The sequence below is a fragment of the Durio zibethinus genome, chromosome 12, assembly GCF_047325235.1.
Source record: "Durio zibethinus cultivar Kanyao isolate XHJ-2024 chromosome 12, ASM4732523v1, whole genome shotgun sequence".
NCBI classification, from domain to species: Eukaryota; Viridiplantae; Streptophyta; class Magnoliopsida; order Malvales; family Malvaceae; genus Durio; species Durio zibethinus.
The window spans coordinates 21,381,988-21,409,469 of NC_143173.1; the positions used below are offsets into that span (position 1 = coordinate 21,381,988).

Genomic DNA, 27,482 nt, shown 5'->3' on the forward strand with positions numbered 1-27,482 from the left:
TTGTTGTAATTTGTTCTTGCAACAAATCAAAATTTTGGAATATTAATTTTTAGAATAAACAATTTAATTATTTCAATAATTCAACAACCACCACAATAAAATTAATTACATATAACTTAAATATGATATGCCAAATTGCTAGCAGATTATAATATTTTTATAAACCTTTCAAAAGTATTTCATATAATCAAAATTTTAAACTCATAAGTCGATATAATCACTTTAAAATACTTCTATTACTTTTATCGTTGCAAAATAAAATTAGTAAGAGTTAAATAAAAAAAAATGACTATGCATTTTTAATTTCCCATGCAATGCATAATTTCTAAAGTTTTTTCTTACAGCCACATTGAAAGTTTTCACAAATTAACACTTACTAGGAAACAACCAGTTCCTAAACTTTTCGTAAGCCTTCATTGATTTTCTACCTTGAAAGTTGACTGTAGCTTCAAATTGAACTGAAATTGATATTGCCCTTTAAGTTTGCAAATCCAGCTTTGTATCATTGTTTTGAACCTTTATGTATCATTGTTGTCACCTTAAATATGACAAATATGGACAAATACTTAAGTGATAACACATTCCTTAATTAGGTTTGATGAAATAAGATCAAGAAATCAAATGTATTAGAGCAATTATACAAGTTTAACATGAATTATGTGTTATTATGCATAATATGATCGATTTGACTCAATTAATAGCAGCTTCTCCTTTACAATAAATAATTTATGAATTTTAACAGTTATTTTTGCAAACGCTAACTGGATATATAAAAGTCTTACCGATCTATTAATTTGAATTAAATAATTCATTTTTCAAAAAAATTTTTAAAAAGAAAGAATATTAGCAACAACATATTTTGAATTAAAATATTACACTAACAAAGCATGTTAACCTTGGAATCCCAATTTCTAAAGCTCCAAATGACATTAAAATATGAGTTTACCATCGAAACATTAGATGTGCAAGCAACTTGCTTATTTACATTTTATAATAATTATTGATTGGACAAAGGATTGAAAATATGCATAATGTTTTTGTTTTGGAAATAAAAAATTCCTTAAAATGAATTAAATTTTATTATAATTTTTTTAAAATCAGTTTTAAAAAATAAGAGGACAAAAAAAAATGAAACAATTTCCCGTGTAATAATTTATCTCCTTTGTTACTCTAAACCTTTTTTTGTCTTAATGTCATCAATCATCAGAAACCTGTCACTTCTGCTTTTAAAACTTAATATGACAAACATAACAGTGAAGCCAAAAAAATTTGATTTTAAAAATAAGCCAAGAAAAAGGCCTACTGCTATTAAAAGATAATTTAATTTTGCTACATCTATTCAATACAAAAGATACAAATTTGAGAACATCGGCCAAACCGTTTTTATGATTCTATGAAGCCACAGATGTGTCCTAAGCTGCTCCAGCATTAGTTGCTGACTCATCCTGTAGCAACTCCGCTGCCTCGTCTGCGGAGGCTGAGATTAGCGATGCTGATTGAATCTTTCCGGCATACTCTAGTCGCATCAGAATAACGCCTCTGCGAAATAAATGAAGTAAAATAACTAACTTGACAATATATACTCGAATCAAAGTAAAATTTACCATACATTGAGTTCAAAGTTTCAACTTTCGAGCATAGTTTGTAAAAGCATTTTGCTCAATAATAGATGCATGTCTACTCAAGAGCGAAGTTCAAATCCATCCTTCCCCCAAAATTATGCAAGATTAAAAAAATCTAAAGCTATTAATAAGAAAAATGATTTTGCCTACTTTTAAACTATGTTGTGCTACAGAATATGCGAATAAAGGAAAAGAAATGAACTATATATATATATATATATATATATATTGAAAAAATATCACCTCACTAAATTAAACTGAGGGTATATGGAAAAGGACAAAGAATAACACTACTTAAGACTGTTACAAGTTTCTACTTCGGAACTTATATTCCGAGGAGACCCATAATGGCTTATACAATGAGAGGAATATGCCAATTCCAACAAACTAGTGTCTCCATCTACACAGTATTCAATCATCATTAGAGTCGATAATGTGAATATGGATGCAAATTCAACTTTTTTAAAGATTTATTTTATTTATTTATTTATTTGTATGTTTGCAAGATTTGTACTTTAGTTCTAAGCCGAGCCTGGAGACTGTCTTATGTTAACAACCATGGTAATGCTCAAATGGGAGGAGATAATGTGAATATGGATGCAAATTCAACTTTTTTAAAGATTTATTTTATTTATTTATTTATTTGTATGTTTGCAAGATTTGTACTTTAGTTCTAAGCCGAGCCTGGAGACTGTCTTATGTTAACAACCACGGTAATGCTCAAATGGGAGGAGCATCAGGATGACTATTCTGTGAAGCTTGTGATCTGCACAAACTTTGTCCTATTTTGCCCAATTGTTCAGGGAGAAGAGATGCACATATAGCATTTTCATGCAACAGTTAAGTATAAGTTCACCCATTAGTAGCAAAACTAAACATCTCTTGCACAAATAAATTCTCCTACTTTTACCTTGCATAGCGAGACTGTATCGAGATATCCCGAACTTTAATTCTATTGACAGTACCACTTTGGCTGACCAGAACCACTTGCTCATCACTTTCACCATCTTCTGCGAGAGAGAGAGAGAGAGAGAGAATAATGAGAATATAAATTAAGAAATAAGAGTAATTCTGTCAGATTTTACAAGAATATTACACATAAATCACCAATTACATAATTTACCTGCCAATGAAAAACCAACCACAAAGACTGCTGCCAAGTGATCTTCTGAAGAAAACTGAAGAGAGAGCAAACACTTGTTATCTTTGAGAACAACTGAATCAGGCAGAAAAAAACTTCCCTTAACAATCAGGGTGATGAAGTACCTTGTAACCTATTAAACCAACTCTGTTCAAAGGCAATTGTCTGAAGCTACTCAAGGGAACCCGCTTGCCATAGCCATTCTCAGAGACAAACAACAGCCATGGACCACTGCCGCTCTTATCGCTATGTTGGGAAAGAAAATAAACATAAATAAGTAAATATGTCAAAGCCAATGCCCAATATTATGAGAGAAACAGTAACAAAGAAGAGGAAGTGAATTCAACAGGAGAGCACCAAGAACAAATAAGACTCAAAATGGACACACCCCTATCTCATGAAACATGATAAAGTAGAAAACACATTACAATAGAAAATAACCAAAATCCAAGTAGTGAAATACATTCAATCTATCACCAAAGGAACTTTAAACCAAGGGCTGAAAGCAAAATGTCAAGTCTAGAACTCTAGAGTGATGCAACTTAGAGAGTAAACCCCGAAATCATTTTGAACATTATTACCTAGTTGACAGACAGTGATATAGAGGAAACTTAATAACAGAAACTGTTTTTAATTGCACCAGAAGTCTGGTTTACATCCTAAATCCAGATTATTTATTAGCCAATCAACTTATGGCCAATATCACTCCAAAAGGAGGCAGGGAGGAAAAAGTGAAAACAAATTTAAGAGCAGTGAACAGTTTTCTGAAGTTTAAATAAAGTTGAAGATACTCTTAAACCGTTTTCTTTGACTTGAATTAGCAAAGCCCCCTAAATCCAACCCCAAACTAATAGTCTGACAATGTGGGTAAGCTTGAGTTAAAGATTATTATAGTTTAAAATAATTTACCTGTTCACGGAATCCTCTGCTGCCTTATCCAAATCTTTATGCTGTGGTGCAGGTATGATGTCCATACTTGCCATCTTATCTCCTTCTTTCAGTCTCATGGCAATAGCTCCTCTGGTATTTCTGCTTAGTGCTCGGATCTGAACACACAACAACAAATGGAAACAAGAATAACTACATACTAAATTGTAAAACATAACAATAAATAGAGGAATGCTAGGTAAAATTAGTCCCTGCTACTATCTACCATTGTTGTAAGAGATCTCTGGAAAGGAAAACAAAAGTTACCTAAGGTCAAGGCAATATATAAACCATAAGAGAATTTCATTGCGGTATTCAGAAAATACTAGAGGAATAACCATTACAAAAGGAATTGTAAAGATGCTAACTAATAATAAATTCAAGAGTTCAAGTTGTTTGTTAAAATGTGCTTTGAGATATTAATTGTGCTGCAATTTGGTGCTGGGAGATAAAAGTGAGTCAAACCCCACTCAGGAGTTAGTAGGAACCAACTCGCCAACTACTTGAGCAATATTTGTCTGCAAGTGGATATAAGCTGAATTCAAATAACTTGAGTAAGTCAGGTTCAAGTTTTCTAAAATTGAACTTAAGCAGCTCAAGACCTTATAGAATAATTAAATTTTAATATTTTTACACATGATATGAATATGATATTATGTTTTGCACTGATTAAATGGAATCAGATTGATCTCAAATGTGTTAAATCTCCACAATGTTGAGTTTAAAAGATCATGAAGATTTGAGCTGAAAGTTTTTAAATGAGTCAAGCTAGTATGGTTCACTATGACAACTCAGCTTAGCTCATGCGCCTATTTGAAGAACCTTTACAAATGACAGCATGCTTTAAGAGCTTTGAAATATTGAGGAAGACATGCGAGACAAAGAATTTTCTCCTACTGAGCCTGGAATATTATACAACTCTTTTACTGTACCTAGAGACAAATAGCCACTTTGGCATCATAACTAGGATACAGGATACAGATACTCCAAGATACATATATAATCATAGAACAATTTCTAGAAAAAGACACTAACAATGACTGTCCTCATAAATAATTATATTTCCTCCTATCAATGCTACTCTTTGAGCTAACTTGTATTTTTTTTAGTTGGAAGTTTACTATAGGAGCTCATTGTCAGAAAGGAAGGTAGACCCTTTTTGGGATGAGTAAACATAATAGAATGCAAAACTTAGAACATTTTTTGCATTCAGTAACAAATTTATTCCAATACTGTGCTTAAAAAGGATTCACCATAAGGTTAACATGTCACTACATGTCCAATAAGTATCAAAAACTTCTCGACATGATAATAAAGTATCAAATATGTATTTAAAATTAACCTCAGTCATTATATTAGACTAGTACAATGCAAGATATATCAGCTGTCTAGAAATATCTGTGTGACAACTTCAGCACTTTGCCTGACACCCTTCTTGTAATTAATATCTGGTTGAAAAAGCTGGCGCATCTTTGTTTTCATTGTAAACAAGTAAAAAGTTCATTAACATTAACCAAAAAATACTTGTTCAGAAGTTCCATCTTAAACTCCACAACTGAACTTTGTTAACTAATCCAGAGGAAAAGATTCTCCACATGTGCAGCAGGTAAACAAAAAAGAGAAAAGAAAAGAAAATGATAAGAAGCAAAGTAAAGATCAATGTCCAGTGGGGCAGCAAAGACAAAGAAATTCAATATACAGCTAATTGAATCAGGTTTCATCCTTCTCAAATCCCAGGTTTGACCATAATATTTCTCGCTAATGTCATTCTTTTACTCAATTTTACACTGGGCAGTGCAAAATTATGAATATGAACAATTTAAGAGGCAAATAGAATAGGAGAAATAAATCAGACAACGAATAAGCTGCTTCTATTTACTCGAGTCACTGCTCATACACATGACCTTGGTGAATCTTGCAAATATGTTCAAAGGAGAGAAAGCAACAAAAGATTACTTACAATGTCACAGGAACTTAAAATGACCATTCCATTTTGTGAAGCCATGGCTACAAGGTCATCATTTGTGCATCGACGAACCCACTTTAGCTCATCACCAGGAACCTGGCATATTAGTGAGGGGTAAGAGATATCATATTTGAAAGATTATAATCAAAGGTCCATGCTTAGACAGAAAGACGGACCAATTGAATGGCTATGATTCCGGTTGACCGAATTGCTGAAAAGTAATTCAGAGATACTTTCTTGATGTAGCCATTCACTGTAAGCATCGCTAGAAACTGGTCTTTAGCAAACTCACTTACAGAAATAATCGATGTTATTCTCTCGCCTTCAGATAAAGATATGATCTGTCATGAGCATGAAACAATCCAAGCTGCCTTTAGCCAGCCTAAAAAAAATCAACAAAAGGAGAATAGCAAAACAATAAATACCTGGACCAAAGGTGCCCCAGCAGCAGTCCGGCTACTTTCTGGAATTTTATATGCACGAGCTGAGTACACTATTCCCCTATCACTGCATAAGGCATTTGGGAATCATAATGTATATTTGTTGTTAGGATTTAGGAATTACAGATGCAGCAAAGAACCCTCTTGACTGGAACTAGCATAATATGCAAGTTCAAAGAACATGACGACCTTCATGCACCCAGACATCAAGAGGCCAATTCCAAAAACAAGCTGCTTTCAAACAGGCCAACTAAATAGCTACCAGAGTAGTCTTGCATCTCTTGGCTAGTGTGCCATCCAAATACCAGAGCAACCATACTTAACTGAACCATGAGCATGCATGCATGGTATGACCTTATCTAGATCAAGCCACTCTGGATTTTATATAGCATAATGCTTGGTAATGAACCTCTTTTGAATAAAAGCGGCTCAGAAATTTCTTATTTTGTACCAAATACATTTATCTTACATCAATGTGTAAAGGAATAAACGTCAAAAAGAAACCACCTATTGTGATTGGGGTTAGTTGCCTTTCATTTGTAAATCAAATGGTTAAAACCTGATCCTTTTCATCACTTTCTGGTTAAAGAATTCAAAACTAATTCACCCAAACAACTGTCATTCAATTTTTCATAATTGAAACTCAGAAGACAAAAAAGCAACAATAATAACTCAACAAGTGCAGTTTCCATACAATTAAACCTACATGACAACCTGCAGAAATAAATATAAAAAAAATATTGCAGAGATGAAATTGCAGCCCTTTAAAATAGAAAGCAAGATAGCAAAGAAAAGTTGAAATCAATTAATGCTCCAACTTTCACAAGCACCCCTTGTGGGAAAACACTTATTTACAGCTGGTTGTAATCTTGTAATCTGTATATTTATATTTACATCTCTAGAATTAAGTATTTGAATCCCTAGAATTAATGACAAAAAATTAGGATAGACAATCCCTCAATTATAGGATTAGTTTTTTAGGAAGATTTAGTTTCCTAGTTTAACCCCTAGTTAGTTGTATATAAACCTAAGGTTCTTGTATAATTCTTTATGAGCAGTTTTTCAATATACATTCAGTTTCCACACTGATTTATTTCTTAGTTTTTCCACATGGTATCAGAGCTTTAGGCTCTTCTTGGGAAGCAAAATTTTCAACCTTCATTGTTGACTTCTATTTTAGGCCTTCATTGCCGAACCCTTTCAAAGAAATATATCACTACCACCCAATTTGAGGAAATGTCAACTAGAAAAATCACTGGAGTACTACAGATGTCTCAAAAACAAGAAGAGTTCGACAGGCAAGAAATTGAAAAACTGAGAAACTTATTGAAAATCCTTGAAAAGCCTACTGTGGTATGTTCTTTGGGTAAGATCTCTAGTTCAAGTAAAGCTTCCGATTCTCATGGATTAAATGTCTCAACTAAGCTTATTACGAGTTATTGGGTCATTGACTCTAGAGCCATAGACCATACGATACATTCCTCACAGAAGTTTAGTACATATAACCTGTGTCCTAGTAATAAGAAAATTTTTATTGCAGATGGTTCACTTACTACAGTGGCAGGATTAGGAGATGTTCAAGTTAATCCCTCGTTTGTTCTCAAAAATGTTCTTCATGTTCCTGGATTGTCTACTAATCTAATATCTATACAAAAACTTATCAGAGATATGAATTGCAAAGTAACTTTTTATCCCTCTTATTGTGAATTTCAAGACCAAAGTTCAGAGAGGATGATTGGACTTGCTAAGGAGAAGGATGGACTATACTATCTTGAAACATCAAATAACACAAGTAATATCAAGAATAGTTTACCTTTGTCATTTCTTTATGAAAAATCTTTCAATAAAGACAAAATCTGGCTTTATCATTTTCGTCTTAGACATCTTTCTTTGGGAACTTTCAGAAACATGTTTCCTTCTTTGTTCAAAGGATTAAATGTCGAAGATTTTCATTGTGATGTTTGCAAACTTGCAAAGCATAGACGTGTGTCTTTTTCAATTAGTAACAAAAGAAGTTCTACTCCCTTTTACTTGATTCATAGTGACATTTAAGGTCCCTCTACAATTCCTAATATTTCTAGTGCAAGATGATTTGTTTCATTCATAGATGATTGTACCAGGGTCCCTTCGATTTTTTTAATTAAATCCAAATCAAATGCGAATAGTGTGTTTTTTTAAGCTTCCAAAATCAATTTGGAGTGAGAATCAAGAGATTTAAGTCTGATAATGCAAAAGACTACTTCAACCAGAGTCTATCCACCTATTTCCAAAAAGAGGGGATTATCCATGAGTCATCTCGTGTTAATACTCCACAGCAGAATAGAATGGCAGAAAGAAAAAACAACCATTTACTAGCCACAACCCGAGCCTTCCTTTTTCAAACAAATGTACTTAAATCTTACTAGGGGGAAGCTGTTCTCAGTGCCACACACATTATAAATAGGTTACCTTCAAGGGTTTTGGGATCCAAAACTCCTATAGAACTACTCTCACAATTTTATCCCAACCTCAATACCACAAACAATCTCACACTTAGGATATTTGGTTGTACATCATTTGTCCATGTTCACAATCATAACAACGGAAAGTTGGATCCAAGAGTGATTAAGTGTATTTTTGTGAGGTATTCCTCAACTCAAAAAAGATAAAAGTGCCATCATCCTCCTACCAAAAAATTATGTGTCTGCAAATGTTACTTTTGAAGAAAGTAAACCATTTTTTACTCAACTTTATCTTCAAGGGGAGACTTCATTCATGGAAGATAAGGATAAAGACTTCTTTTTGCTTGATTTGTCCCCTTCTTCAACATTTACACCCATTAATTCTTCTGTGTCGAAACCTATTTCTGCTGGGCCCAAGTCAAACACTGAATTTGAGTGTGAACCCATTCCAAATATAGAAGATATGACAAAAGATACTATTGTTCTTGATTCTATGAAGGAATTACAAGTGTACTTAAGAAAGAAAATTTCAGATCCTGAACTAGTGCCAGTCCAAGAACCTGATCCTAACATTAGAAATGAGGTAACTATAGTTTTTGACTATGTTTCTCAAAATGAGCATGAATCTCCTAAAACTATAACCAGTGATTATGATCTACCTATTGCTATTAGGAAAGGAACCAGAGAATGTGCTAAGCATCTACCATACCTAATCTCTAATTTTGTGTCATTTGAAAAATTCTCACCATCCCACATAAATTTTCTTGTGAGCCTAAACACTATTTTTGTTCCAACAACATTATCTGAGGCATTATCCGATGAGAAATGGAGGCAAGCCATGAAAATAGAAATGGAGGCCTTAGAGAAAAATCAAACATTGGAACTAGTAGAGTTGTTTAAAGGAAAAAATCCAGTGGGGTATAAATGGGTTTTCACTGTAAAATACAAGGCAGATGGCACTGTTGAAAGGTATAAAGCCAGGTTAGTGGCTAAGGGCTACACTCAAACCTATGGAGTGGATTATCAGGAAACCTTTGCTCTAGTTGCCAAGATCAATACAGTTAGGATTTTGTTATCATTGGCTGCAAATTACAATTGGCAGCTTCAACAATTTGATGTAAAGAATGCTTTTCTACATGGTGATTTGAAAGAAGAAATATATATGAAGGTTCCACCAGGATTTGGAGGTCATCTAGATGCAAACAAAGTATGCAGGTTGAAAAAGGCTTTATATAGCCTTAAACAATCTCCTAGGGCTTGGTTCGGGAGATTTGCCAAAGTGATGCTAGCAATGGGATATAAACAGAGTCAAGGAGATCACACATTGTTTATCAAGCACTCTGATTCAGGGAGAGTCACAGTTCTATTAGTGTATGTTGATGATATAATTGTAACTGAAGATGATGAAAAAGAGAAAAAATCTCTAAAACAGTGTTTGGCTAGAGAATTTGAGATAAAAGAGCTAAAGAGATTAAAGTACTTCCTAGGAATTGAAGTAGCTCACTCACAACATGGTATCTTCATCTCACAACAGAAATATGTGATGGATCTTCTGAAGGAAAGTGGGCTCGCATGTAAACCTGAAAATACCCCTATAGATCCTAATCATAAAATTGGAGAAGCTAATGAAGATGCTACTGTAAATAGAGAGATGTATCAAAGATTAGTTGGAAGACTCATTTATCTCTCACTTACTAGACCTGATATAGCATATGCTGTGAGTGTGGTAAGTCAATTTATGAATAGTCCTAAAAAAGTGCACCTATAGGCTGTCTACCGTATATTGCACTATTTGAAGGCCAATCCTGAGAGAGGTATCTTATTCAAAAGAAATTCGAGGCTAGTTCTAGAAGCATATACAGATGCTGATTATGCAGGTTCAGTAACTGATAGAAGATCCACCTCAGGCTACTGCACTTTCTTAGGTGGTAATCTTGTGACTTGAAGGAGTAAAAAACAGAATGTGGTGGCAAGATCAAGTGCTGAAGTAGAATTCAGAGCAATGGCTCAAGGAATTTGTGAACTACTATGGTTAAAAATTATCCTAGAAGACTTAAAGATCAAGTGGGATGGACCAATGAGACTCTACTATGATAACAAGTCTGCAATAAGCATTGCACACAATCCTATGCAACATGACAGAACAAAATACATTGAAGTAGACCGGCATTTCATAAAAGAGAAACTAGACAGTGGGTTGATTTGTACACCTTATGTATCAACCAAGGGTCAACTTGCAGATGTGTTAACTAAAAGCCTCAGCAGTGCAACATTTCAAGAAATTATTTCCAAGCTGAGAATGGAAAACACCTATTCATCAACTTGAGGGGGAGTGTGGGAAAACACTTATTTACAACTAATTGTAATCTTGTAATCTGTATATTTATATTTGTATCTCTAGAATTAAGTATTTGTATCCCTAGAATTAAGTACAAAAAATTAGGATAGATAATCCCTCAATTATAGGATTAGTTTTTTAGGAAGATTTAGTTTCCTAGTTTAACCCCTAGTTAGTTGTATATAAACCTAAGGTTCTTGTATAATTCTTTATGAGCAATTTTTCAATATACATTCAATTTCCGCACTGATTTATTTCTTAGTTTTTCCACACCTCCCCCCAAAAAAAAAAAAACTCCAAAAAAAGGAAGAAAGAAACAAAAGCCAAAATAATAGAAAACCAAACATATAACAACACTTGCAATCACATACAAATGACACTAATGACAATAAAGATAATAAGGCACAAGTACCTAAAATACAGCACATGGTCATGCGCATGGCAAACTATGAAGTCAGACATTGCATCATTTACACGAAGTTTTCCAACAGATTTACCAATTGTTCCACGATTTTGAAGATTAAAGGTGTTAGGCTTCATCCGCTTAACATAACCTTTTTCACTGAATGCCTAAAAAGAATATACACAAAATTAAGAGCAAAACCATACATTATGATATTCAAACATGATGTAAAATGAATTGAGAAAGAAGATGATTTGGGTCACATGGAGAACTCAATTTCATCATTTACCAGTAGCATCTCTTCATTTGGAATAACATCTATGTCCTCAAGTTGGCCGCCATCTGAATCCTCCAATATTGAACGTCTTGGATTAGAAAACTTGTTCTTTAGCTCAATTGCTTCTTGTTCTATTAACTAAAACAACAGGTTTGAAAAGAATATTAGAAAGACAAGAAACTAGAAAATTGCAGAATACTTGAAACAGGTTTAGATCACCATTAGAGAGTTGTGCCCATTTGAAAAAATACACCTATCAACTATTATTTCATTTCAAAATTTGAAAGGCTGCTTTTGCATAAACAAATTACCAAAATATTGGAGCAAATAGAACTTCAGAGCTTCTCAGCAGGACATCCATAAATTTGATAGAAACAGCCATTACCAAAAATTTATGGGCAAAAGTGGCATGTGGCATGGTAATGTAACTAAACAATAAACTGCACTAACAGTTTGAATAATTAACTCAGAAAGAAATAAATTGGTCAATTTCAGCCTATAAGGAAAAGTGAGTACATATTTAAAAGCAATGTGTTAACAAAATAGTTAGTTAATATTGGAGAGATCAACCTTAGATCAGACTCCAAGAAAGTAGTAGAAACATAAAGATTTTCTCTTTCTTTTCCAATATTCTTTTGTTATTGTGTTTCAAGGAAGGGATGATATTTTTATGTCAAACACAACGCATTAGATCATAAGTTTCTTCATTCAATTAATTTATGTGTTCAGAATAGCACATGAAACAAACTAAATGTCGAGATTTTATGTTGAACCTAACAGTATCATATGCAAATGTAAAAGCATCCATCGATCATTGATTAGTTTTTCAAGCATCTTAACGATGAAAAAGTCTGGAATAAATCAGAATAATATAGCTTACACTATAAAAAGTTACCTGCAATATATTTTTCCGGCTTGATAATAGTTCAGTTAGCTTTGAAATTTGTTCCATTAATGATTTACTTTCATCAATAAACTTTTTGCGCTGCAGAATAATGAATATATGACATCTTTCAGATGACATAATTAGCAAATAAAATAACCTAAGAAGCAATATTGAGAAATAGATTCCTAACTTACAATAGAAATTGCAGCTACATACCTCAAGAAGGTTAAGTCGTCTTAAGTTTATATCCAATATTGCCTCAGCTTGTTTGTCAGAAAGATTGAATTCTGCATAAAAAAATTGAACCATTTGTAGTGATGGGAGCTTTCTATAATGATATCTTTTTTTTTTTTTTGGCAGAAATCTAAACTGAAGCCACATAAAAACCAGCCCCTTCAATTTTGGAGAAAAAACCTAGCCAATGATACCCTTGTTTGATGGTAAAAGGGTAACATGGGGCCCTACAAGATTCAAAGTTCAAATCTGCTACCATAGAGTGTTTAACTTCATTGTTAAATATTCCAAAACAAAAAAAGGAAATTTGCTCCCTGATGATATTTTGTGTGTATCACAAACCCAGTCGAAATCTATTAATATCAATTTTCACATTCATTAAAGATAACCAAAACCAATATCAACCCAATGCAACTCAAATAGAGAATGAATGATAATTAGATGTGGTCAATGAATGATAATGAAATAATAAATCAGTATCAAAACCTTAGTGCGAAACAAAGCCCAAAATACAAAAGAATAACAAACAAGGGAAAAGAAAGAAGTAACAAGCTTCCATTCCTAAGCAAGATAGAAAAGATAAGACCCTCAACTGACAGAGGAAGATATTTATAGGAAACAAAAATAGGGTATGAAACCACAACATCCACATTCGAGGTTCTAACTTGCCTTCATAATTGTATATTAACTTTCTTCCTAGCTTGCCCAAAAATTGGCTAAAAGGCTTCTTCAAAATGAAACCACAATATTCTTGTTACTAAGATGCTTTGTACAGCCTATCTGTACCCAGCATAATTTTCCAAAAAAATAAAGAATCATCTAGTAGTTGGTGTCAATTTAAAAATTGACTACATAAACACTAGTGGGAAACGGAATAGTAAGACACATAAGCAATGACCAAAATGTTATATTAAACATGATGTCAAAATGCATCAAATTTCATTAGATAAAGATAAAACCAATCATTGAGGATGCAGCACAAGAGGAGTTTCTTTTTTCTTCTGTTGTCTATTAATTATATGTGAAAGAAAAAGACCATGCAATCAGAAAGAAAGTGGAAGAAATATATAAGTTAAAAACTGAAGGGGCTAACCATTCCTTAGGCCAGCTGAAGCAGCTGCATTGCTTGAAGCCTTTTTGATTATATCAATCACTCTATCCAAATTATCAAGCCCTACCACAATACCCTGAGTGCATATGCAAAATTGAAAAGAGTGAAACATGAAAATTAGCCACCTCTGGAAAATGGTGATATTAAATGGAATCACCAGCAAAAATAAAAATATACCTAATGTCAAAAGAAATTAAGGTTTTCAGTAGATGGGATGCCCAAGCACCTTATTTTTCTTAGTCTTAAATGTTTTTGTAGACATACCTCGACAATATGCCTTCTATCCTGGGCTTGTGAAAGCTTGTACCTTGCACGTCTGTCAACAACAGAGCATCTAAATTCTAAGAATGCCTGACAAAGAAACAGAAAGAGATAAATAAAAGATGCTAAGACTCAATAATATAGGAACTGCAAGGAAGAAGAACAAGAGTGAAAATTGAAGATAAAATGGCATGAGACGCTTATCTGTTAAAAATGTTGCCATAGAGCAAGGCATAGGAATGTGCAAATAATGTATTGTATATACATACAGAAACACGCATGCATAATACCAACATAAAACCACAAATGAACACACATTTTGCCATAGGGGCTAGGCCAAGATATAGAGCTGTTCTATGTGCACTAGAAACTAACGAATGCAATACACAAATTAGTAGAATGACAGTAAATATATAGTTAGAGGCACAAATGAAAAGTGATGAGTGCAGCTTGCATGTCCAAATTTATTACAAATCACACAGTTTTAGCAAATTAGTTGTGCAATGATAGTGACTATATAATTACATACATGATAAAAAAGTAATGAGCCCACCCTGCATGTCCTAAGCCACCATTAATTCCGTTGGAGACATGCCAAAACTACTTGCTAATTACATATATTATTCAATTTCACACTTTTGAGGAGAGAAACAAGGCACTTAAATAGGGCCTACTTTTCTAAACTTATAAAGACCAGATAAAATAAGACAATTTGGATACTAATGTAAAAAGAACATGATAACCGTAGGTATTTAACATGTAAGAAAATTTTGAATTCAGTTAATACAAAACTGGAATTAGACGTAAAGCATCAAAAACTCACCTGAAGCAACTCTTTCAGACCCATCTGCTTTGGCTGTCCATCAAGAATACTGTAATACAAGGATTTGCAAGATGTATTCAACGCATGATCACCACATAAGGGTGACATAGAATTAAAATTAGAATATCAATTACAAATGTAAACAACCAACTTTCAATATGAAAAGTCTGATGTCACTGTTCCAAACAATTCATCACATCGTTGTCCTCTTAACAATTCATCACAATTCGTCACATGGATATGCTTTACATTGTACAAGGAATTTGCAAGTAAAACTCAGTGTTGGCATGTATTGGAGAAATCAAGACACCTATCTGAAATTAAGCTTTTAGTTACAGTCGATTAATTTTAGAACCATGATTGTCATGTAGACAACAAACATAAGTTATGTGTTTGTAACTCTCACATTACAGAAGAAACACAATAGTGATATATCATTGTTTTGGGTTCTTATGACACCTTATGTGAAAGAGAAATCTATCCACATATAACCAACTCATTATAGCTAAGCTAGCCACCACAAAGTTTGATGTGATATAAAAGCAAGTGCAAGCAGTTTTGTTGGTCCCATGTGAAAGGCTAGTTGGTGCAGTACATTCTTGCAAAATTTGGAAGAATGTTTATTTGTTCTAAATCATTAGTTACTCCATTGCATAAAATTCACACCACATCATAGGCCTATTATCCCTTCCATGAAGTTGCATAACATATGATAAGTCCATTGTCTCAAAGCACGAGGAAGAGTGTTAACTGGTGACTAAATCAATTTCAAACTGGTCAAGTTTGGAATATCTTGTGACCTTATATTACATATGGGAGACATCTCAGATTCTGACCAATTAGTTCTCAGTAGAGCATTGAACACAAATTTGGAAAGTATAAAATGAAAAAGCATGCATCATTCAAGAACTTTGAATCATCTATACTTATAAATTAATCCAATATTAAGTTAATATTCACAAAGTTGAGAAAAATATCTTAGCTGATAATTTATTAAAGAAATAGTAGAAACATGGCATCTTGACTCCCATCCATAGTCAGAAAGATAATAGATAAACTACTCACCCCACCATATTGCAGCTAAAACTAGACTGAAGAGCAGTTAGCCGATAAAGATTATTCAGAATAATAGATGGGTCAGCTCCCCTTTTAAGCTGTGGCATGAATTAAAAAAACAAAGATCAGGACAGGTGTCTTTACCAACCGGAAATTAAAGGAACTGCACAACATCCAATATATCATACCTCGATGACCACACGCATTCCAGAGCGATCACTCTCATCACGAATATCATTGATACCCTCTAGACTCTGTTTAGAAAAAAAGGATCATAATAAGATAACACGTATAATTTGATTAATTTCTATAATGTCAATCCACAATAAATTAATGTTTATTGGAAGTCAAATACTCTATTCAAGTAGCACAATACATGGAGTAACAATGAAGATGATTCATTGAGTTAAATTCCAGAACCAGGCGTCACAAAAACTTAAGGGATAAATATCAAACTTGCCACTATACTATGTCTCAAATCTCAATGTTGAACTTTGCCACTATACTTTTCTTTTCAATAATTTTTGGACAGGAATTACCACTGAAGGAATATCAATCTACGCAATTTTAAAAAAGTTTCGAAGAAGCAAAAACATGGAATTTCACATTGGATCTCTCTGCCACCTTCATGATTGTGAAGCAGATATTGTCAAATTTGACATGACAATTCTGCTTCTCCAAACTTATTTATTCTGCATCCACAGAATATTCCTCACCATTAGATTTGTCCAAAATAAAGGTATGGTGGAAAAATTCAACAGAATTGAAGTACAGTGGCAAAATTCAACACTGAGCCATCGCATATTGAAAATTTTAGTTTTTAATTAAAACTCAACTAATACATCAAGAGCTGTTGGAAAATATGTTTGAAGTGTCTGAAAATAATGCACTAGACCAAATTTTACCAGTTCCCTTGAAAATGGTCAAAGGAAAACCATAATTAAAAGCTCCAAAACCTCATAGTAAAATCCTCAATGTCAATCAACTGGAACCTAAAATAATGGAAAACAAGGCAGCGATGTTTCTACTATGGCATTTATAGTAAATATGAAAACATACATCAAGAGCTTTAACTTGTTATGCTCCCACCATTCATGTTTTAGTGCCCGTATACCCTTTCTCAGTAATTGTAAAATAAACATATGTTTTAATATTTACTATAAATGCAATCAAGTTTTCAAATTTTCTCTAGGGAAGGCAATGGATTAGAAACTTGTAGCAATGAGACTACACATTATTCTAAGTTGATTTATATTTGTTTAAAAAGGATAGGAGCACTTATTAACTGAGATATAATGACCTCTGCTTATAAATTTCACTAATTATATAACTTGAGCACTTTGAAGACCCCTGAAGAGAAGGGTGTGTTATATAATAAACAATCTCATGTCCCTAATTAAGCACCTTCATAGCGGACCATCAGCACTCTGTGCTCATGATAGAGAGAATGGCAGGGAATTGAAAACACATGCAGTGTATTCCAAATTCAAGCTGGGTTATTAAGGAGTGGTTAAAACAAAACATAGACAGTGCCCAAAGCATATATTTCCCTCTTGTTATTCAATTTGAAACATGATGAAGGTATACTTTTCCCTTCACTCCTCTTACATCCCTTATTTTTCCTCATTTATTGCAAGAGAAATAGAAGCTTAAGAGAATAAAACTATAAAAACATAAGGGACCAACTTGCCACACACTTCAAAGAACAGAAACATTTATCACAGACCTTTGATGAAAGCATAGAAATTAACATTCTCAAATAAGATGGCAATACCTTATTCTCAACAAGTTCAGCAATCTTCTCAACAAGCGAGGATTTGTTTGTCTGATAAGGAATCTGTTTAATTCCCAAAACATTAAATAAGAAGAGCTCCCAAACCAACCATGTACAACGTGAGAAAAATTAATATCCACAACTGATGCAACAAAGATAATCACCTCTTTAATAATAACTACACTTCTCTTAGTTTTAGAGTCAAGCCATTCAATGTCAGCCTTTCCTCTGACTACAATACGCCCTCGCCCAGTTTGATATGCTTCTAAGATCCTTAAAAAAGTAATCAATATCAGAACACTTCATCACATATAGTTTGATGTATTCCACCAGAATCAACACAAAGCTATATAAAAGTGACAAGAAGCAATTTAGACAAAGCTTTTGCCACTTTGATTCTTCTAGGAATTGCAATTTAGTTGGGATTCAAGCTCAGGTCTATTGAGTTTAATTTGTTAACTTTTGAAATTGGTTCATGTTGTGAAGTCAGGTTTCAATTTTCAAGCTGTTCATTCAGATTGTTCCGCTTTCCAACCTCTAATGTTAATGCGGTCTTCAGATTAATTACTGTTATTTGGTTATTCAAAAGAGATTTGATTTGGTACAATTAGATTCAACAATTAGGTGATTCCTAAGATTATTTAGCTTTTATCTGTATGCACCCTATATTAAAGGAGACCTTTTCATTAAGCTACATCAATACTAATCGTGAACTTGAAGTCCTAGACAACTTAATCCTTCAGTTAGCTTCTATCCATCATCCATCACAGTAATGATCCTCCTTTTATGAGCCCTAAACTGAAATGCCTCAGAAATTAGAGTAGGACAAGTAAATCCTAGCCTTGGGCTAGCAAGGGAAAGACTTTCACCAAGTAAGGCAGTCACAGTAATCACAAATCCAATGGTTGTTGCAACAACTGTAACAATGCCACATATATTTTAAACTGAATCGGCCATCATTCTGCCATTTCAAACTAGTCAGTTTAACTAATAGTAACCAGTTCTGCCAATTCATTTCTATCAAGTGTACACCAGTATTACAATAGATTCCATCTATAACAAAAGTAACACAATCCGGTGTCTAACCCCATATCCAGAAATTTAGGCATACATGCCGTCCATCTTTTTGGAAATGAACTATAACACAAAAACTTTAGCACAAGCAATGCATCATGAGAATATCTAGTAAACCCTCCCAGCAAGAAGTCCATCAACACCAATTACAACCCCAAAAAAGAGACAAAAAATCACTGAGTTACTGAGTGAAGATAAAAGCTTCATATCCTAATGCTTATTCATGCAAAATAAAGGGGCTTTAATTTTGGTTTCTTCCCCAGTCAGGGGGGACTAAAAAGTAACTCACCCAAGATTTCCCATTATTAACCCTCCAGTTGGAAAATCAGGTCCAGGCATATATTCCAACAATTCTTGTAACTGAGACAAGAAAAATAAATATGAGAACTGGAAATCAAAATAAAAACAAACAGCAGAACCTCCAAAACAATAATGATTATATAGGTTATGAGTATATTAAGGTAGATTATAGAATACGCATATAAAATAAAGCTCATCTATGCCTTAAGGGGTATCAAAGTGAACATATAGCAATCAAAAGTACGCATAACAATCCAGAAGCACAGAAAGGTCAAAATGTCGAAATATGGTCTAACATGCATAAGCTTTGCAGACAATGAATGTTCGATCCTACTACTACAATTCAAAAGAGAAACTTCATTGTCAACTAACTAAAGGAATCAGACCAGTCCATCTTAGGATATTTTAGACAAACTGCAGAACAGTTTATCCAAATTTGACACCTCAAAGCCCACTAGGCCCATAATAAAGTTGTCAATTTCTTTGATGCAAAGACAAGACAGATGATAGCATCTATGTAGAATTAAAAAAAATCTTTCATCCATCACTTTGGAAACATTTGAATGTCTGTTTGAAAACAACCATTACAACTCAGAAATGCATTTTTTGTAAAGTAGCCATACTCCAGCCACAGCTAAAAACCTCATAAATTTAAATATAGGCCATAATATCTCAAAAACAACTGTAAAAGAGCTCTGCACCACTTAATTCAAGATCCAACCAATAAGTTGAAAACACTAAATCTTCTTGATTATTGTCATAAGTAGGCCAGGCCTAGAAATTTGCTCATTCTTGAAACATATTGCAAGAATAAAACTGGAAGTAGATATGGCACTGTAAGAATTAGCAACGAATATACTCGACAAACAAAACCTCCTTTTTTCCTTTTTTGGTATAGAACAGAATCATCATGAATAATTCGCCTCTGCAGCAAAACATAAAATCTGTTTAACAATTATAGCTCATCCACTAACAACTACTCTCTCTGAGCTGACCAATCATGCCAACTCAAATAAGATAATTGAGCTTCCTTCAGGCCTCCCAATATGATAAGTACACATATCATAATAGGATATTCCTATGAACAAGCAGTAACTAAATGAAAATAATCCGCTGCAAATTTCAACTTATATTAGATAAATACACGAACAATTAAAAAGTGAAAGTGCCAATATGTAACCATAAAACAATTTCAGAATTTCTACCATTTCAGTGAGAATTTAGCACTTACTGAGGCCTCTGGATTATGAATTAATGCGCAGAGCACATCTACCAACTCTCCAAGATTATGAGGAGGAATGTTAGTTGCCATGCCAACCTGCAATTCATAACTATCTTATATTGATATTTCACTCAATTTTTAAATGAAAAATGTGAAATAATTATAAACAGTAGCTGCAGTTGATACCATATAGGCATATGTACAGATGTATGTATGCACACACGTAAGTACATGTGTGTGCATGTTTGTGTCTGTGTCCTGGAATGAATGTAGACATGTAAAGATCAATCTCTGATGAAAAAGAAAATCAGATGTACTCACCGCAATTCCAGAGGAACCATTCAACAATAATGTTGGTAGTCTAGCAGGCAGAAGTGATGGTTCTTTGTATGAACTATCAAAGTTTGGAACAAAATCAACCTGCAATAAAATTAATGATAAAATTGCTAACAGAAGTACTGAAAATTTTAGCATCACAGCTTTGAATAACAATGTGGTAAGCATTAAAGACCAGAACTTGCCGTATCTTGCTCCAGATCTGCCAACAAGATTGCTTCTGTGAGTGCCTGCAGGAACAATTTTGAAGCAAATGACTACAGAGTGCAAAACTTATAAAATCAAGAATATTGAACAATCAATCTGGTACCAATGACAGCATGCTTCTAGCATTGGAGAGTGCAATGGAAATTTAAAGCTCTAACCAATAAATTAAGAAGAAACTAAGCGATAACTACAGATTTTTACTCACAAATATTACGATAACAAGTTAAAACATTAAAATTAGCGTATACACATCAATATCTTTCATGATACTGCAAACATATATATAACTTTGCACCTAAGATAACAGGTTCAACAAACCTCAACACATTCTACCACACACACACCCCCTCCCCCTTCTGAATAGGCCAATAGAGAAATAAATAAACAGAGACTAAAACTTATAACAGTACAATAAATATTACTATTAGAACTTTCAATACTTCTGAACTTTTAATAACTTTTTGTGTTTTTGTTAATTTAACATTACAATTGATAGTACATTCATATAGAATGCATGTAAATCTTCAAGTTGAAAAAATTACTGACTATTTCATTGGCATCATGAAACTTTCAACCATTAAATATTTGATATAAAATACATATTTTTTAATTCATGTGATATAAATATCAAATCAACTTGAAATTTGACATCCACAACAAATATGAACAGTTTGAATCTGGTGGTTGATTTGATAAAAGATTAACTATTCAAAGAATTACAAAAATGGTTCAGTTGTTATGCCAGTGTACTTTTATGTCAACATCTCAACCCTCCTGGATATATACCAGCACATTGGAAACACAGTTAAAGATACGGCATGAGATGATTGGGATTAGAGTAGAATTGCAATAAATTTTTGACAACCCAAGCCATTCCCTCTGCATTCTGTGTACGTGCTAAAAAGAGACTACATTTCATGGGTCGTGTAAAAACTTGGATACATTTTTTAAACAATTAAAACATTTGAATTAAAAAAATTGGAGTAAAAATTGATGAGACCAAATCATAATTTCTCTACATTGGAAGGTAAACAAGCCATGGAAAAAATAGAAGAGTTAATAGGTAAGAATTTAACTAGCATATCTGCTTTTGATCTCTTCAAACGTGAAGAGATTTGGAGGGAAAATATTCACCCACTATAATCTCTTCAACTTTCCAAATAAATCCCTAAAACATAAAAGTTTGAGTCATTTTTTTACACAGGATAAAAAAGTTCAAATGTATCAAAACATGTATCCTAGAAGCAATCAATCCATTATATAGACATCTTTGTAAGGGTACATGTGCATGTGGTAACAGCAAGCACAGAATAAGTAGACCAATATATCCTTCTTATTAATAGTTAAAAACTTTTAAACTGGTATGCACATCTGATGCAAGCCATAGACTGTACACTAAAAGGATATTCTAAAGTCATAACTCCAACACTCCCGTAGTAAGGGTACACTAACATGTCAGTCTCCAGCTTATTTGTCTACAACAATATCAATGAGAAACATGTTTAATGTGAACGAATGGAGCTGCAAACATCAAGTAGGATGTGAAAGCAATTGCCATATTTGTTATTAGGAAATTAGAGAAATGGACTAGTCCTCACTTCGAGCATCCCAGAGAATAAAAGCATCAGTTGATCTTTTTGTCAACTGATTGTCATTGAAAATTGAAATTACTTACTCTAAAGTGAAGTGATTTTAAGGAAACAGGCCAAACATTTTTTCTTTTTTCAAGATAATAAAACTTAGGGTTCAAATAATATGCGTTTTCTATGTAACTTCTAGGTCAAACTGTTTACGAAAATTTAAGGCTTCATATATTAATACTAAAACCAATGCTTTTTTGAATCTTCTGTCTTGCTTGCTTCTCCATGCCTAATGCAGTCCACATCCTAACTGATATCTCCCTGTATAAACTATTTTTATCATTAATGAATAAAAGTGACTAGAACATTCATTAATGAATACAAGAGACTAGAAACATGCTTTTTATCTGAACAGAACTAAATATTATTCCTAAACCAAAAAGTTCTAAATGACAAAACAGTAACTCATTGCAGAAAAGAGTAAAATAAACCATGAAAGTCCCAAAAAGGAGTTAGTTTTGAGGAGTGATCAAATGGCCATCTTTTAACCTTGTTAAAATAAATTATAACTTCTCACTAGATTGGACAAAAGCCTTTGGGTTGAAAACTTAAAAAGTTAAACCTACAAGCACTAATAATGAATGATAAAAACAAATTGCTAGCTTTTAACAAAAATCTAAAGGAAACAAAGGTAGGAGGAGAAAGTTTATTGCAATGATAACCAAAGCTGATAATACAAAAATTCATATAGGAGGTTTTCCATATTAAACTAGCAGGACAATTTTCCAAATGTATCATACTCTTAGCTTAAGACTGTCTCCATGTGAAAAAGGCATTGATATCCTAAAGTGGTTTCCTTATTTCCTACATTAAAGCACTCACAAGACACCAACTGTTGCAAACACAAGGACAAGGGAAATGCATACGGTCATGTCAAGTAAGCTTTCATTTTCAAAAATTAGTGGTTAAGTTTTGAGACTAATTAAACCTAAGATGTAGTGAAATGATTCTGCATGTAGATCTCTTACTTAATCAGGACTTGTACAATGTGAAGAAAATTCTTTCTCCAACATCCTATTGTTCAAGTAAGTTTAATGCATACTATCTTATCAGGTATGAATTTTCATTCTTTACATTTTAGAAGTATTTTCCTAGATATTACCATGGAGTCATCTGATATATCTCTCCATATGAAACCTATCCATTTAGAAATGGATCCAACTTCCAACGGCGCAGCTAACATCTATTCTTAGTAAGGTAGGCTATCATCAAAAAGGTGGTGCAACTACTTTGTTTGAGGGTCAGTTTAGACTCAAAAGAAAAAGGAAAGGAATATAAATATTAAAATTATAAAAAAAACGGCGGACCTAATGTCTTCAGCAGCTCAGTGACTTCGAATTCTATTATATTTGAAACGTAAGTTATTTTTATGCGTTTGTAATTTTATTAACCTTCCCATTTTTCTACCACAAAGCAACAGAATGAAAATGTGACAGTGATTGCACAAGTATAAGAGTCCAATCAACACTATAAAAGAAGTGGTTCCTTGACTTCCAGTTCTTTTTCTTTAATTAATGATAAATAAAGAAGATTCACTATTTTAAGACAGTAGCATTCAAGCAAAGATTTAAGAGTCCCAAAATCATGTTTAAGAGGAGGAAAACTTTAAACATACTTCAAGTCTGCACTCAGTGTAGCGCATGGCAGCAGGAGGATCTGCATCAATTGAACCAAAATTTCCATGTCCTTGGATAAGTGGGAATCTCAAGGAAAAATCCTGGAAGAAAGATAACAAACAGTTAAAATAAATCATGGACAAAGAGAAGCCCATAACCAAATCAAGCAAAAATCAGCAAAACATGCAGAAAACAAATTCATAGTTACCTGTGCCATTCGCACCATGGAATCATAAACCGCTGTATCTCCATGAGGATGAAACTTACCTAGGACCTGAAATGGAGGCATAAAAAATAGAAACAGTTAAACAATGCAGATAATTAGAAAACAAGCTGCCGAGTAGTAATGTATGAAGAACGTGTCTGACATTTCAGTTAAAAAAAACACAAGTACAGTCAAATGTTTTACCTCTCCAACAACTCTAGCACATTTCTTGAATGGTTTTCTAGATGAAAGACCTAATTCATGCATTGCGAATCTGTTTGCGATGGAACCAAAAGCCATGTTAGTGAATATACTTGAAATAACTACATGGCTATGGATATAAGCGCAGACCAAGAGGCACACAGCATTCAAATTATATAAATACATACAGAGAATATGTTTGTTACTCCAAAAATAAAATTAAAAAAAAAAAACGTGAGCACATATTCCAACAACAAATGAGAACCGATTCAAATATAAATCTTAAAAACTAGATACAAATATTAAAACTCCAAATAAATTACTTACAAGATCCTCCTATGCACTGGCTTCAAACCATCCCTAACATCAGGCAAAGCCCGTCCAAGCAACACGGATAATGCGTAAGCCATATATGATTCTGTAGCCTCCTTGTGGAGTTCGGCCGGAACCACCCGCCCATCTCGGCCACCGCCGCTGCCATCTTTGACAACGGCCGTCAAGCTTCCATTTCCTTCCCCACTCTCGTCGCCTTGCCCCCCACTGCCCCTTGCTTTGACGGGGTGGGGGAAGGAGCGAGCACGGGAGGATGAGAGAAACCGGAGGTGGGAGGCGTTACGGCGGAGAATGGAGACGCGAGAAGGGGAGAGGAAGAGGTTGTGGCGGAGGAAAGAAGAGAAGCGAAGAGTGGAGGTGAGAGCCATTGAGAGTGAAAAAATTTGTAGGGTTTAGCGGTGGATTTTGTAAAACCCTAAAAGAGTGAGAGACTTTTTGGTGGGTTAGAGCGCGCCAATTCTTTTGGATTAATGGGTGTCCGGAATTTTATTTTCCCTTTTTTTTTTTTTTTTTTTTTTTAGAATGGGTTTTGCCTAATGAAATTTAGAATGGATTTTAATATGCTGTGTCCAACGCCTTTTCACATCATTTAGGTTTAGTTAAAAGTTTAAGGATGCTGTTATTTACACCTTAGATTTTTCTCTACAGACCGTAATTTTTTAAGTTTTAATAAAAGAGTAGGATTATTTGCACCCCAAAAACTTTTAATACATCTTAAAATTAATCAAATAAAAAATTATTTAAATATTTATTAATTAATTTTTTTGTCCTTTACATCTATTTTCAGTAGGTTATCAAAAATAAAATTTTGAAAACTTTTTGATTGTATCAAAAATATATTTTCGAAAACTTCTTAATTATATCAAAATTTTATTTTTGCAATTATCCAAAAATATATTTCGTGAAGTAATTTTTTTTTTTTTATGATTTTCAAATGGGTTTATAATGATATCTCTAACGTATGCAATATTTAATTTCGATAGTAAAAATTTCTAACCTTTCGACCATGCACTGCGCGTTTAATAATGTTCGAAACATTTATCAATTATAGCAAATGTGCATTTGAAATGAATTGTCAATTGTGAAAAAAGCTAGTGCAAGTGGCTACTACACCATATGCGATGAGGCAGTCACGTTACATCGCACATGGGGTAACATTCAATTTGTATGAGCGCCTCTTCACATTTAGCAATTCACCTTAGATATACGTTTGTCAAAATTGCAAAATGTTGCAAATGTTATTGAATGTACAGTGCCTGATGGCCAAAAAATTAGAAGTCTCTATTGATGGATTTGCCAGTCTATTTATGACATAATAAGGCCAATTCTTATATACTGAAAAGTTATTTGGTTTCTATTGGTGGTCAAAAGTTATTGTGTACCAAATGCTCTTAAGGCGTGTAAGTGCAGCTAAAGCAAAAAAGATTCATGAGGAAGTACATAATGGGGTTTGTAAGGCACATACGAATAGTCATATGATGGCTAGACAAATTATAAGGGTCGATTATTATTGGTTAATAATGGAAAGTGACTGTATTGATTATGCTAGAATATGGCATAAGTGTCAAATTTATACTGACAAGACTTATGCTCTTTCATCAACATTGCACATTTTAGCTATTCCATGGCCATTCTCTATGTGAAGCATAGATGTCATCAGTCTCGTCACTCTAAAAGCTTTGAATAGGTATAGATTCATCTTTGTGATAATCAATTATTTCACGAAGTGGGTAGAAATTGCATCATATGCTTGTGTGACTTGATTTATGGTGTGAAAGTTCATGAAAAAATAAATAATATGTAAAATGGGCTTCCAAAGATGATTATTTCTGATAATGCCAAAATTTTGAATAGCAAAATGATGAATGAAGTGTGCATTTAGTTTAAGATCTATCATTATAATTTGGCACAATATTGTCCAAAGATTAATGAAGCAGTAAAAGCTGCAAACAAAAATATCAAAAGAATCTAAAAAAAATGATCGATACTTACAGAGATTGGTATGAGAAGTTGCATTTTGCCTTGTATGCTTACAAAACATCAATCCAAACATCTATTGGGACCATCATATTCTCTTTGATTTATGGAATGAAAATTGTACTAACTAGTTGAAATGAAAAATTTCTCGTATAGCGTTTTGATAGAATTAGAGCTAGATAAAATGAAAGAGTTTAAAATTGCTGCAAACAGTTAAATCTCATTAAAGAGAAAAAACTTACAGTACTTTGTCATGGTCAATTGTATTAGAAGAGAATGATAAGAGCACATGATAAGAAAAATTGCCTTGTCATTTTCAATAATGAGACTTTGTGCTAAAAATGATCATTCCAAGTTAACATAATAATTAAGAAAAATGGAAACCAAATTGAAAAGGTCCATATATGATATAAAAGACCTTTTTCAGTGGGGCATTAATTTTGGCAAAAAATAGATGTAAATGATTTGCCTACTCCAATAAACTCATATGTTATGAAAAAAATTTTGTTTAAAAAAAATAAAAAAATAAAAAAAAGAATGACATAACTAAGCTAAAAACTTGAAAAGGTGGCTTGGATGTAAAAGAAAAACATTATCAAAAGATGAATTTACAACACAAGGCAAATGTAGTTTAACGAACTTTGAAGAATTGAAGAAGTTATTTGATTAAG

At 33.2% G+C, this 27,482-nt stretch overlaps 1 protein-coding gene across 1 annotated transcript; it reads right to left on the reverse strand.

Moving 5' to 3' along the window:
• Window positions 1-1,268: 1,268 nt before the first annotated feature.
• GYRA (DNA GYRASE A) lies at window positions 1,269-25,384 on the reverse strand. The gene is made up of 27 exons (XM_022889582.2): window positions 24,829-25,384; window positions 24,505-24,574; window positions 24,304-24,369; window positions 24,095-24,196; window positions 20,818-20,862; window positions 20,618-20,716; window positions 20,306-20,392; window positions 19,064-19,134; window positions 17,865-17,973; window positions 17,701-17,763; window positions 16,115-16,180; window positions 15,936-16,024; window positions 14,871-14,919; window positions 14,051-14,137; window positions 13,769-13,862; window positions 12,658-12,728; window positions 12,451-12,540; window positions 11,568-11,693; window positions 11,288-11,445; window positions 6,082-6,163; window positions 5,833-5,997; window positions 5,651-5,752; window positions 3,673-3,809; window positions 2,889-3,009; window positions 2,746-2,800; window positions 2,533-2,632; window positions 1,269-1,539 (listed from the first exon to the last, which is right to left on the reverse strand). The coding sequence occupies exons 1-27, from the start codon at window positions 25,200-25,202 to the stop codon at window positions 1,413-1,415; spliced, it is 2,805 nt and encodes a 934-aa protein (XP_022745317.1). The 5' UTR covers window positions 25,203-25,384; the 3' UTR covers window positions 1,269-1,412.
• Between the last annotated feature and the right edge of the window lie 2,098 nt (window positions 25,385-27,482).